At 38.6% G+C, this 14,573-nt stretch overlaps 1 protein-coding gene across 15 annotated transcripts in view; it reads right to left on the bottom strand.

Annotated features, from left to right (window-relative positions):
* PPIP5K2 (diphosphoinositol pentakisphosphate kinase 2) overlaps nucleotides 1-14,573 on the bottom strand; it is a 93,462-nt gene that overhangs the window by 58,982 nt on the left and 19,907 nt on the right. For 12 of the 15 annotated variants that reach the window (XR_006281269.1, XM_038401444.2, XM_038401450.2 and 9 more), the window contains exons 4-8: nucleotides 13,856-13,946; nucleotides 11,731-11,816; nucleotides 6,451-6,605; nucleotides 5,359-5,460; nucleotides 805-966 (exon numbers count right to left, since the gene is read on the bottom strand). Coding sequence is in view for 14 of the 15 variants with exons in the window: in XM_038401444.2 (XP_038257372.1) it covers nucleotides 805-966; nucleotides 5,359-5,460; nucleotides 6,451-6,605; nucleotides 11,731-11,816; nucleotides 13,856-13,946 (596 nt within the window). In the remaining variant the exon portion in view is untranslated. The remainder of the gene's footprint in view (nucleotides 1-804; nucleotides 967-5,358; nucleotides 5,461-6,450; nucleotides 6,606-11,730; nucleotides 11,817-13,855; nucleotides 13,947-14,573) is intronic. The other 3 variants (XM_038401447.2, XM_038401452.2, XM_038401455.2) reach the window with 1 other exon arrangement.

Below are 14,573 nucleotides of genomic sequence, written 5' to 3'. Positions count from 1 at the left end.
CCTCAGTTGAGAAATCAAAAGCTTATTTCAATAGCAAGGAGAAGAAGATCCCAAACAGAGCTGGGGCAAGTACACAACCCTGCTCAACTCCACTACGCATCTGGAAAGCCTCAGAGAGACTGAGCTATTGTATTGAACTGTGCCATACATGTTTTCATGGAAGGATTAAATCATGCTTGAGAGCTTGCGGGGGGTGGGACATCCGATCTTTTCTAGAAGTGTAAATAGTCCGCCTCTACTGACAAGGTCAAAAGCCTTTGTGAGATCAACAAAGGCTATGTAAAGGGGCCTTTTTTGTTCTCTTTTTTTTTGTTTGTAGTTGTCTCAGCAAGAAGATCATGTCAATAGTAGATCTTCCAGCTGTGAAGCCACGCCGTGATTCAGGATAGATTTTGTCTGCAAGCGTCTGAAGTCTTTTGGGACAACTTGGGCAAAAGCTTTTCCCATAATGCTAAGAAGGGAAATGCCATGATAGTTGTTACAGTCACTCCTGTTACCCTTGCTTTTATAGAGTGATAATGTTGGTGTCTCAGTTCTTGTGGTACTTTGCCTTCTTTCCAGCACAGGCAGAGCAGAATAGGTTTTCTTCTGACAGTATGCGGTAAGAATATTAAAAAACTAATTATTTAAAAACAGGAGAAGTCCATCAGTTTAGGGGGAAAAAAAAAGTGAGTGCAATTTCTTTTTCCATCCCAGGAGATCTCTAACAATACCACCTCTGTTTATGAGCACTGACTAACGGAATTTTCACATAGTAAACAATCAGTACTACACATTTGATCAGCTAGTAAGTGGTCTGTTTACCTTAAACGCAAGGCATACTTTCCAAGCAATCAACTTCTCTCTTGCATTCAGGATGACTGGATATCTCACTTCCTTTCCTTCACTGTCTCGTTCTACCTTGCCATCCAAAGCTGGGGACTTCCTAGCTTCAGCATGTGCATAGTCTGGACCTACTGTGTACACCTTTATTTAAAAATTAGAATTTATTAACTTAGTTACACCGAGTTTATGTCAAGTTCAAATCATGTAGCTGCATACACATGTCCAAAAATATTACTAGGACTTGTGTACACAGCAAGTTACTGTGTGGCCAACTACAAGCCAACCTTCAATCTACAGCACACCAGCAGGTGTAAGTGTTCCCTTACGCCTTAATCACACCCTTAGAACACATAGGGAACTGTGGTTAAGTGACCAGGGTGCTGGCTTCCGTAGAACCCAGTTTTAAGCTCTTAACAGCATCCTGTCAGAGAGACTCACTGCAAATTAGATAATGCTCCTAACCAATGATGGGGTGGCTTCTAGGCTCCCTTTCATTTTATTCTCACAGGACATCCAGCCTGATGGATTATCAGTGACAAATAAAGCAGGAAGAAAGATGGCTAGAGCACCAGGGGTTGACGTCTTGTGTTAAGGCTAAAAAACCACAAAATATTTATGCTATAATTGATCAAACGCATATGCTCTAGCAGTACAGGAAACAAAGAATAAGTTCTCTTCCTCCACCATAGGACCTGCAAAGTCTCAGACAGCAGATTTTAATTTATTTATTTATTTTTTGGAGTGGTAAAAAGTCCGGTTTTACCGAACTATCTCAGCTTGGGAGCTAGTCCAAGTACCTCCTGTTGTGAGGAAATTGCTTGATATTTTGCAGACAAAACTGATCAAATTAGGAGTGCTTCTGTGGTGGCAGAGTTTGGTCTTGAGAGAAAGAGGGCCTTGTCTTCTCTGCTAGAATTTCAGCCACTAATACTTTGAGGTACTGACAGAACTTCATACCAGAACCTGTATTTTGGATATATGTCCTTCCTGAGTGGTAAAGCCAATAGGAATGTACTGGGTCCTTTATTTTTGGAGACTGTTAATGCCTCTGAGAGCTGGCAGGCTGCCTATTACTTTGAAGGAAACTGTAATGTGGCATTTAGAACATAAGAATGGCCATATTGGGACAGACCAAAGGTCCATCCAGCCCAGTATCCTGTCTACCGACAGTGGTCAATGCCAGGTGCCCCAGAGGGAGTGAACCTAACAGGTAATGATCAAGTGATCTTTCTCTTGGCATCCATCTCCACCCTCTGACAAACAGAGGTTAGGGACAGCATTCCTTGCTCATCCTGGCTAACAGCCATTAATGGACTTAACCTCCATGAATTTATACAATTCTCTTTTAAACCCTGTTATAGTCCTAGCCTTCAGAATCTCCTCAGGCAAGGGGTTCCACAGGTTGACTGTGTGCTGAGTGAATAAGAATTTCCTTTTGTTTTAAACCTGCTATCCATTAATTTAATTTGGTGGCCCCTAGTTCTTATATTATGGGAACAAGTAAATAACTTTTCCTTATTCACTTTCTCCACACCACTCATGATTTTATATGCCTCAATCATATACCCCTTAGTCTCCTCTTTTCCAAGCTGAAAAGTCCTAGCCTCTAATTTCTCCTCACATGGGACCTGCTCCAAACCCCTAATCATTTTAGTTGCCCTTTTCTGAACCATTTCTAATGCCAGTATATCTTTGAGATGAGGGGACCACATCTGTACACAGTATTCAAGATGTGGACGAACCATGGATTTATATAAGGGCAATAAGATATTCTCCATCTTATTCTCTATCCCTTTTTTAATGATTCCTAATATCCTGTTTGTTTTTTTGACTGCTGCTGCACACTGCATGGACGTCTTCAGAGAACTATCCAAGATGACTCCAAGATCTTTCTCCTGATTAGTTGTAGCTAAAGTAGCCCCCATCATATTGTATGTATAGTTGGGGTTATTTTTTCCAATGTGCATTACTTTATATTTATCCACATGAAATTTCATTTGCCATTTTTGTTGACCAATCACTTAGTTTTGTGAGATCTTTTTGAAGTTCTTCACAGTCTGCTTTGGTCTTGACTATCTTGAGCAGTTTAGTATCATCTGCAAACTTTGCCACCTCGCTGTTTACCCCTTTCTCCAGATCATTTAGGAATAAGTTGAATAGGATAGGTCCTAGGACTGACCCTTGGGGAATACCACTAGTTACCCCTCTCCATTCTGAAAATTTACCATTTATTCCTTTCCTTTGTTCCCTGTCTTTTAACCAGTTCTCAACCACCTCTCATGCAAGGATCTTCCCTCTTATCCCATAACAACTTAATTTACATAAGAGCCTTTGGTGAGGGACCTTGTCAAAGGCTTTCTGGAAATTTAAGTACACTATGTCCACTGGATCTCCCTTGTCCACATGTTTGTTGATCCCCTTAAAGAACTCTAATAGATTAGGAAGACATGATCTCCCTTTACAGAAACCATGTTGACTTTTGCGCAACAATTTATGTTGTCTTCTATGTGTCTGACAATTTTATTCTTTACTATTGTTTCAACTAAATTTGCCCGGTACTGACATTAGACTTACTGGTCTAATTGCCAGGATCTCCTCTAGACCCCTTCTTAAATATTGGCATTACATTAGCTATCTTCCAGTCACTGGGTACAGTAGCTGATTTAAAGGACAGGTTACAAACCATAGTTAATAGTCCCGCAATTTCACATTTGAGTTCTTTCAGAACTCTTGGGTGAATGCCATCTGGTCCTGGGGACTTGTTACTGTTAAGTTTCTCAATTAATTCCAAAACTCAATTAATTCCAAAATTAACTCCATCACATTTACTCAAAATGTCATCGCTAAAACAAGCTAATTATTGACCAGTATCACATCTTTCGCAGGAGAAGGTTGTGGTGAGATACCTCTCACTGTATCTAGAGGTCTTTGACCTCCTAGGTCGTTGTCACACTAGGTACAGGCATGGCTTTGGCACAGACTTCAGTGGTCAATAATCTCCTCCTGGATGAAGATCATTTGTCTATACAGGTACTACTACTACTACTTCCATCAGCTGCTTTTGATACCACTGATCATAAGGAGGTGTTACTTGTCAGGACTACTCTGTCTTCAATAGCTTCGTTCTTTTCTCTCCAAGATGTCAATAGATAGTTGTGGGCAATTGCTTCTCTTCTCAAAGAATTCTCAGGTATGGCTCTTGCACGGTTCCATTCTGTCAGCTGTTCACTGTGTATATGAGGTTTTTAGAAAGCATGAGGCATGGTGTTTGCAACTTGCTGATGATACCCAACTGTATGTCTCCATCACATCTGATGTGATCCAGTAGCTCAGCCAGTGTCTGTCTGAGATTAGAGAATGGATGACGGTGTGCTGGCTGAAGCTCAACCTAGCGAAGTTGGGGAAATAACTGGATGAGATGGTGGAGATAACATCAGTCCCTCCAATTGTTGGAATACAGCCATTAGTTATGAGAATTTGCAACTTAGGGTTAATTTTAGACCCCCAACTTCTGTTTGGTTGTATTACAAACCAGGCCGCCTTTTACCATCTGTGTTTGGCTAGGTGGCTCTGATGCAGGCTTTCATAACCTCAAGATTAGCTACAGCAATGTGTTCCATATGGGACTACACCTTAAAAACATTTGAAGAGTGACAATGGTGAACAATGCAGCAGCTTGCTTACCGAGCAAGGCATCTCACTGGGAGTATACAAGATCAGTACTCAGGGATCTGCACTGCACCATCTTCCTACTGGTCTCTAGGTGGAGTTTAAGATGTTGGTTCTGATCCATAAAGTTCTACCTAGCCTGGGGCTAGGCCTACCTAAAAGATTGCCTCTCCACATGCCATACTGCCATAGTTGTGGGCAGCCAAAGTGTACAAGCAGGATCTCTCCCTCATTATAAGAGGGGGTTGTTGGTTGGGCATTCACAGCAAGGGCTCAGAGACTCTGGAACTTGATCCCTCCCATGTTCCAAAATAACATGAATTTGGTGACTTGCCAGGATCTATTCCCCATACAATGAAGGGAAGGAAATTCTGTAGGTGACTGGCTGAGTTCCTGCTGAAATAATTACTTTAACGCTGCTGGGATTTTATTTTATTAATAATAATGCAAGGATGCCTAGTCTTTTATAATTATTTTAAATCTAAATTAATCAAAACTAAATATATAAAGAGAATGAACTAAAAAAACCCTATAGATAATGCATTAATGTACTGTTAGTGTATTTTCTCCAAAGCAGTGTACATTTATAATTAGTCATAGTTTATTAAAATATACTAATACTTCTCTAATGTCTGCTACTATTAATAACTAATAATTTCTAATACTAATAATTCTCAAACTTCATTGCACCATGACTCCCTTCCAACAACAAAAATTACTACACAACCCCCACAAGCGAGGACAAAAGTCTGAGCCTGCCTGCGCTCTACCACCCCACAAGACACATTTTCATCTCAAAAACTGCCATAGGTCTTGGAATATTTGACTGTTCTAAACAGAAATCAGAATGTGCAGTTTTCATACCTTTACATCAGTGCCATCTGTAGGCATGAACTCCTCATAAATGTATGAGCCCGTTTTTCTCACATTGCTTTCAGGGGAATAAACACTGCTCCTGCTGCCAATCTGAAACAAATATTTTTCTGTTAAAGCCTCTCTTTAAGATAGACCCTTTCACCTCCTTAAATAAGCACAGTCTCAGAGTTATTTCTGACTCTTCTTCCACAATTTCCCTCTCCCTCCTGGTTTTATGGAGAACTAACTAAACATATTCCACAAAAGAAGGCTTTATCAATACAAATACATTAAACTTATTTAGAGACTTGACTATGAAGTCATATCTATTTAATAGAGGTTGAAAATATTAAATAAAAAGTTTCCCAAATGACTGAGTACTTCTTTACCATAAAATGGTACCATGCTACCTCTGTGCTAATATACTGCAGCACTACCAGATTAAGGGCACAGATTCTGAAATTACACAGTACAACATTTAGGCTATACACAAAGTTACATTACATCCAGCCTCAGTATGCATCCACACTGTTAATTGCAATGACTGTTAAATGCAAAATAATCAAAAGTTAGTAGGAATGCATTGTCACTAGAAAGAACCTTGTTTTAGTCAACAGATTCAGGTCAGCAGATCTCTATAACAGCTTCAGTTCCAACCTGTTTGAGTATTTGAGGTGAAAATTCAACCACCTCATCAAGAGGAGTCTGTGTATGTTCTCTCATCAGTTTAGTTTAAACCACCACTATATTGGGTAACTTGTATTCTTGAAAATAAATCCATTCATATGCACAACAAGACGGTGGGCAGAGAAGCAGACCCTGGTTGCAGTGTAGATAACAGAGGAGGTCTGCTAGAATAAGAAAATTGTCTGCTGAGCATCTGCAGGCAGATTACAGACTCTTTTCGCACCACTTCTGTGGTACAAAGGCCATACCTCTGCTAGAGAATTTGGCCTTTTGATTCTGGCTTGTACAGATTTGCATCAGATTCTCCAAAGATATTTTGGGGTTTCAGGTTTTTTTAAGTCATTATAATAGAACCAAGATTACAGTCATTCAGTACAAAAACATTTAATAATTTAAGTGTGGCAATTTCCGCACCTTTCGAAAAAGCCTTTGGCTTCCACCACCAGCAGATGTTGGATAATAAATGTATACATTGTGGTCCTCGGCACTCACTGGCTTCTCTACAAATGGCTTTTGGAAAACTTCCCCATTCACCTCCACCTGGTCTTCCCCTTCAATCAAATTGCATTCTGGAGAAATGAGCATAAATTAAAGACGATATCATGTGGTAACAGTATACAATAAAAGTCACAACTGCTCACTTTCAAAAAAAATTAATATATTTAGTCTTCAGTTTAAGACAAGAAAAATATTAAACTACTGAAATAGAATCACCAATTTAAGTTCTTATAAATCATGTTTGGAGCAGTTATTCAAGGAAGGAAGTACTAAGAACAGACCCAGATTTGGCACCAGAAAATCTCCCTGCTACAAACTGGGGATGGGCCTCTACTCTATTCTATTCAATCAGTGCTGGGCTCAGCCCAGCCCTAAAACACTTAACCAGTGAACTTTGGTGCATTGTTGCCTGCTCATCACCCTCCTCTCCATAACTTAGTAGCTCTCTGCCATCCCAATTGGTGCAGGAAGGGAGTATCTGTGTTTCTTCCCTGCGGGTCACTGGGAAGTACTTTCTCAGAACAACAGTGACTTACAAGCACCATGTAGGCACTGAGAAAGAACACACCAGCATCTCTACCACCCCTGCTTCCTGGGTGGAGTGATTTAAATCAAAGCAATTTAATTACGAGTCAAATGAGTATATCTGAAACTTTGATTTAAATCACCAATTTTAATCACATTTTGTCTTTGTATGTTATTTTCCTAAAGAAAGGCAGACTCCCAATGGTTGCTATAATTTGGTACTTCTTTTTGCTAACTATACACATTTATTTAAGCAATTATATAATTGAACATACATTTATTCAGGTGCTTAATTGATCCATTTATTAAGGCACAAAATGGTGAATTATACAATTCTTATGTACTAAATTGATTTTCTATGCATGGTTTGTCATTGTGGATGGAAACTTGAATTCAATTAAAAATGTATAACCAGCATTTTAAAACTGCTTATTTGTTAAATAAAACTACCTTAAATGTGTATGATACATAAGAAGAATGAGTTTTTCAAAACATGTTTTACATTTAAAACTGATTTGTTTTTAAAAAAAGGATGTATTACCAATAGTTAGTGAACTGAACTGATTGTTTCTGGTAACCATGTCCTTCCAGATTTTAGAACTAATAGATCTCATCTTCTAAACCTCATTTTTATTCATATAGTGGAAGAGAAAAATAAGCTTTCCTACTTTTTCAGCTCCCAGTTGGATTCTCAACATTTGATTAAGTAGCTGCTGAACTCAACTAGTTGAATAAACTGAATAAAGAAAATATTCTCTGCGCCTGCAGAAGAGGCTACTGCTATCAAAGTCTAGTCCAGCGCTTCAACAAACACTAGTTCCACATGCTTAGCCAGCGAATTCCACCAGTTCACTGGTCTGTCTTTTAAAACTTTGGCGGCAAACATGCATCATCTGATTTTTTTCATTTAATTTAAACAATTTTTTAATAAATTATAGCAAGTTTCATTCTCAATATGAGTTATGATAGTTTCAAATTTAATTGAAAAGTTTTAAAAGAAAACATTGTATTTTAATAAAAAATTCTATTAAAAAAAGATTTTTAAAATCACTGATCTTTTTTTAATCCACTCTGCTTGCCTCAGTCCCTCAATTTCAGGGAGAGAGAGAGCCAGCCTCTATGCTGCAACACCTGCTTATAACAATCCCCTTGGTATTACAGAACAGGGAAAGGAGCCATCATTGTCACATCCTTCCACACTGGGCAGAGCCAGCCTTGGTATATCAATGTTTTCTTCACCTTAGCATCTCTCCCCTCACTCTCTTACTTCAAGAAGATGCATATCCTTGTACATAACCTCAAGAAATAATTCTGTTCCGTTTCAAATATTGTACTATTTTTATGAATGATCTGTCCCAAAGTGTCTGTTTAATCATCTCAAACCAATCATGTTCACTGTCATACATTAGATTAAAAACTAACCCTTAGATAGAAATTCAGATTTTTGAGATAACTTATATAGCATGCTACAATTCTACCACCAATGAAATTAAAAATACAAAAATCTTAAAATCACTGAAACTAAGTATTTATTAACGGAATAAATTGTAAGACTGCATCACAATGGATACAGAAACACCTGGCAAACTTTCAGTATCTTGTATTGCAATTTCTAACTGAATCGAGTTCACTTTTTTCAAGTTGCCTATTGCACAAAGTCCAGCCAGCTACAGTATTTGCTTAAGCAGGCCGTGTGCAATTTCCTGGCTGTGGTTTGTAGATTAAAAAGTTTATGATACAAGAGCTAGAATCTGATGAAAGTGAGTGCCTTTACTGGACTCAGATACAATACACAATAAAAAGAGGGGCCACAAAGAGACTTCAATAGTTAAATGGATGATGTAAGTAAGTGACTTTATCAATTATTCTTGAAATAAGATTGTTTCATTTATGGCTATCACAGCTATATTTACATCTTCATTCCCTCTTCCCTCTCCTGGCAACATCAGGTGTGAGAATATTTGTCCATGTATATTAGAAGGATCTAGGTTCATTGTCTCTACTATAAATGTGATTAAGACCTAGTAGGCAAGGGACATCCATTTCTCCAAAAATGGGTCTCTAATAGCCTTCCTGCCAAACCATCTTAGTGATACCAGTCTCAATATCCATTAGTCCACTTCAAATATCTCATTTTCTTTCAAGCTGCCCTTATATGTGAAATGCCTTTCCTGAGGTAAGATACCAGGCCATAGTCTTTCCTCATTCAAATCCTTTTATGACTTTCTATTGCAGTGACATGAAATACTGAGTCCACAAAAAAAACAAACAAAAAAACTATACTTTCCACTAGCTTTTGCCGGGTTATTTTAATGCTCTAACTCCTGTCCATCTAGTTGTGTTACATTTTGTTACATCAAGTCTGAAGTTCGATTGTCCCATTGTATTATTTTAACAGTTTCTAATCTGGGGTACTCTGAACTTTTTGAAATTCAGGTCTCTAACAGGAGTCAAGTTAAATTTTGAGGTATCAATGGGTACAATTTTCCAAAAATGCCTTATTAACCGATGAGCCCAAGTCCTATTTTCAAAAGTGATTTATACTTCACAGAAAATCAACTGAAGTGATTGAAGCACTTAATGTTTTACTCTAAAATTACCAATAATTTTGGAAAATTCTGACCTATGCTCTCAGCTTGCCTTCAAAACTTCATAGTTTTTCCAGTTTTTATGACAGACCAATCAACTTCCCCCCCCCCCCCCAAAGAGGAAACTAGTTATATTCAGGGAACACAACTGTGGTATTTTCCTCAATCCCAACGTTCCCTAAACCCTTTTTTGTGGATTCTTTCTCAGTTTTAGCTATAACATCGTACAAGACTTACATAAAAACTAAAATTTGATACTTTTTAAAAAAGTATTAGGGAATCATCAATAGGCCAATACACAGTTAAGGATGCACTGAGATTTGCACTTCTAGTGAGGAAGAAACTTCTGTTTTTTTTAAAAAAAACAATGAATAAATCTGATTCCAACGCAACAACCTTGAGCAGAGTGAATTTTCAAGACAGATGGCTTGCCTCTCAAGGACTCAGACTTCAAGGACAGAAAGAACCAATCATATTCATCTAGTCTGACCTCCTGCACATTGCAGGCATAGAACCTCACCCACCCTCTCCTATAATAGACCTCCAACATCTAGCTGAGTTACGGAAGTCCTCAAATCATGATTTAAAGACTTCAAGTTACAGAAAATCAATTTACTATACTTTAAACCTGCAAGTGACCTATACTGCAGAGGAAGGCAAAAATAAACCAAAAACAAAAACAAAAAACACAAAAAAATCCACGCAAAGTCTGTGCCAATTTAACCCAGGGAGAAAATTCCCTCCCAACCCCAAATATGGTGATCAGTTGGACCCAGAGCACGTCAGCAAGAACCACCAGCCAGACAGTTACACTTTGATCTCCAAGAGGTAGCTTTCCTTGCTAATTCATCCCTTCTGCTTTCTCTTAATCGACTGTTTGAGATGTTGATTTCCCCATGAATTTTTTGTCCTTGCTTGGGATGCAGGCTTCTGATAGCTTTTGCAACCTTGACTTAAAGTAATTCCAAGCCTCCTCCACATTCAGATCCTTGAGTTCTCTAGTCCAGTCCACTTCCCTAATTCTCTTAATTTTTAAAAGTTTTCCCATTTGAAATCAAGGACCCTAGTTGCAGACCTATTCCTGTTTCTCCTTCCATTTGGTTTAAACTGAATTAGCTCATGATCCCTCAAACCAAGGTTGTCTCCAACCACGAGTTCTTCTAGGAGGTCCTCAACTATCCATCAATACAAAATCTAAAATGGCATCACCTCTTGTTGGTTTGGTGACTATTTGGTGTAGAAATCTGTCAGCTATCACATAAAGGAAAATCTAGACCCTATTACTAGTACTGTGGCATTTGTCATCTGATCTATATCTGTGAAATTGAAGTGTCTCTTAATCACAAAATTCCCAGCAGTATTTAATTAAATATAGTCTCTGTACTTCAATTCCCATCTGTAAAATATAAATAGTAGCACTTCCCTGCCCGACAGGTGTGTTGTGAGTATAACTACATTAGACTGTGAAGCATTCAGATACCTTAGTTAGATCAACAGAAGCTTGGACAGCCTGGTTTCATTATGAAGTTATTTGCATATTTGCCATAGCTGTTGATGTTAACCCTTTTAACCGAGGAGGAACATCTTTGTTGTAAGTCTGTTGACGTGTTAACACATTGCCTGTGCAGGCTCCTTGGTACCAGTTCATCCCTAGCATGCTTCAGAACGACAGCCCTCAGCCAGCTCAAAATATTAGCTCCTCCTCCTGTCTCCCAGTATCCTGTGCCTTCTGTGGTCCCGTTATGTTGGGCAGAAGGAGACCAGCCAGCCAGACTGGTAAAGTTATTCAGGATGGGACTGCTTCTGATGGACCATGGCAAGTCCAAAACTTAGAAGCATCTCCATAGCAAAGTTACAAACTACATTTTGTAGGGAACTTTTGCTGTAAGCATCTGCTCCTCCCCATCTCCTTCCCCCTTGCAATGAGCAGGAAGTCATTGACTGAATTAAAGGAAAGGGGCACAGAAGCGGGTGCAGGTAAGCAAGGGTTCAGTAAGTTAAAGATTACTATTCAAAATGTTTAACAAGATACTCCAAGTTGTAAAAATAGAACCTTAATAAGAAAGTTAAGAAAATCTGTTACCTTTGGGATTGTTTGGATCACGGTTCAGAATTGCATAACGAGGAAGTAAAATGCCTTCAGCTTTGAGGATGCTATACACTTCTCTCCTAAAAGAGCACAAAAAGTTATCCAACCAAAGCGACTAAGTTTGAACAATATTTACATTTTATAGTCCATGAAACACAAAGCTTACTTTATATAATAACAATCATGGTACACTGTTCACGTACACAGTGCTTTAAGAGATGTCTATTTAGACAGTTGCACTTCACACCAATGTCACTGAACCAGTCCAAATGGCAATATCAACATTTTGAGCTTGTCACAAGACTGGAACAGCAGAGTATGGAGAGACTTGCTCAATGCAAATGCAATTCCAAATTTGTTGAAATGTTTGCGCATTGTTGCAACAACTGTTGTGTTTGAAATTGTACTTTTTATTTTAATGTACAAAAGGCTCCAGTGTTTCTATACTTGTTTGTTATATATATTTGTTTGTTAATATTTGCTTTTCATGATGGAGAGAGAAAAGGTGAATCAGATAATTTCTGTTGGTGAAAGAGACAAGCTTTTGAGCTACCCAGAGCTCTTCTCCAGCTTGTGATGCAGACAGAGAAGATACTTTGGATGACAATGGGGACTCGGAACACTAACATCTGAACAGGCTTTTGCTTTGCATAAATTTTTTAAGATAAAAACTCAGCAAATAAATCACATGAACACGACAAATAATGCTGTACGTAAGTATAACAAATAGTATATGAACAGTAACAGCTGACTTTTTGGGACATAGCTAACTTCTCTGTGCATTTCAGTGAGACTCATCTGTTTAATACAGGGGTGGGCAAACTTTTTGGCCCGAGGGCCATATCAGGAAATAGAAATTGTATGATGGGCCATGAATGCTCACAAAATTGGGATTGGGGTGCGAGGTATGGGGTGGGGCTGGGGATGAGGAGTTTGGAGTGTAGGAGAATGCTCTGGGCTGGGACCGAGGGGTTCGGAGGATTGCAGGGAGATCAGAGCTGGGGCAGAGATGCGGGAAGAGGTGTAGGTTCCGGCTGGGGGTGCAGGCTCCGGGGTGGGGCTGGAGATGAGAGGTTTGGGGTGCAGAAGGGTGCTCCAGGTTGGGATCGAGGGGTCTGGGAGACACTCAGGGGGTGCAGCCTCCAAGCAGCTCTTACCTCAAGTGGCTCCTGGAAGCAGGGCATGTCCCTTCTCTGGTTCCTATGCGCGGTAGGGCAGATCTGCATGCTGCCCCATCTGCAGGCACCACCCCTGCAGCTCCCATAGGAGTACATAGGAGCCCGAGGGGGACCATGCTGCAGCTTCTGGGAAACACGTGGTCTGGCCCCGACCCTTGCTAATATCTTTCAACGTTTGTCACTGAGTGTCTTGTGCAACGACAAAGTGAAATGCTCATGGAATAATACTTTGAGACTGACAGTAATTACACAGAACAAATTTGAAAGTAAAAAAAATTAAACTAATTTAATTAAATTTTAAAAACTCATCAGGATCTCACTGCTTGCTTCAATGACTCAACTGGTGTGGGTAAGGGAAGGACATTAGGGACATAGCTAAGCGAGATAACTTGCAATTATTATTTTGACTGCAGTAGTACCCACTATATGCTAAATCTTTCCAAACTGAGAAAGGCACTGTCCTTACTCCATTCTAGATTTACTTTCAGACTGTAAACAATTTGAGGCAGGAGCTGTCATTTACTATATGTTTGTACAGAACCTAGCACTATGAGGTCCTGACCTAGACCAGGTCTCTAAGAGATACCGCAACATAAAGTGATAAATAATTCTAAAGTATTGATCAAAGGCAGTTCAGTCCAATACCAGATTAAGGTCAACAAGATACACCTATTTATTATTTACTAGTCATTTGTTTTGTAATTTACTGTCTTCTACATGTATGTGAGAACATAAGAATATGTGTACACACAATATTTTTGAGATACTGTCAAATGATGATTACTTTAGAATGATGCACATATTGGTGTTGTCATTGTGATGACAATCCCAAGATATTACATATCACCAGTATTTCACAGTCTTAAATACTTATTTTATTTGCTGATTTTCAGCAAAATAGAGTTGACGTGGTTTATATCTGATTTGTAGTTATTACTTACCTATCTTGTATGCGATACTGCATATTCAAGTCATTGATTACAAACGGATTCCTGAGTTTTGCATAGGCAACTGCTTTGTCCAGTGGAAATCCTAAACAAGGTTTATTAAGGAATATTTATTAATTTACAAGTGTTGTGTTTAAGTATTTGGGTAAAAAACAACAAAAATCCAATTTCTATACATATGACCTGAATGAGTAGAGGTTTTTTTATTTTTGTTAAATCAGCGTGATATATAGCTGAATTGACCTAAGCCGACAAAAGTCCGAGTATCCTAGTAACCCAGTAAATCAAGTTAGACTACTAGAAAACTCTTTTCCTCTGGCTCCTTGCACTTTCGTTCCAACCATTAGAAAACTATGTTCTATGTCTCCAGTCACTGAATAATTTGGTATTTTGCCAGTATACAGAGGGGAGAGGTAGAGGGATGTGACTATCCAAAATGAAAGTTGTTTATAGAGCAAGATACCTCAAGAGATGTACAAAAGTATTTCTTTAAGTGACAATGGTCCTGTGCTTACTGAGCTGAGGTGAACAAGTACATTTGATAGCTTCATAAATAAATGTTATTTGCAAGGTCAGCCATTAGATTTCAAAAGCCACACCAGACTAGATGATCCCAGACAATTTAATACAGTAATATTTAAATACTGTAATAGGTGAAATACTAAAAGCTGGGTTTAAAATATTATAATTGTAATGTTAATATTTTTCAAAT

Source organism: Dermochelys coriacea, chromosome 5, assembly GCF_009764565.3.
Source record: "Dermochelys coriacea isolate rDerCor1 chromosome 5, rDerCor1.pri.v4, whole genome shotgun sequence".
NCBI classification, from domain to species: domain Eukaryota; kingdom Metazoa; phylum Chordata; order Testudines; family Dermochelyidae; genus Dermochelys; species Dermochelys coriacea.
This window is presented reverse-complemented; position numbering and strand designations above follow the sequence as displayed.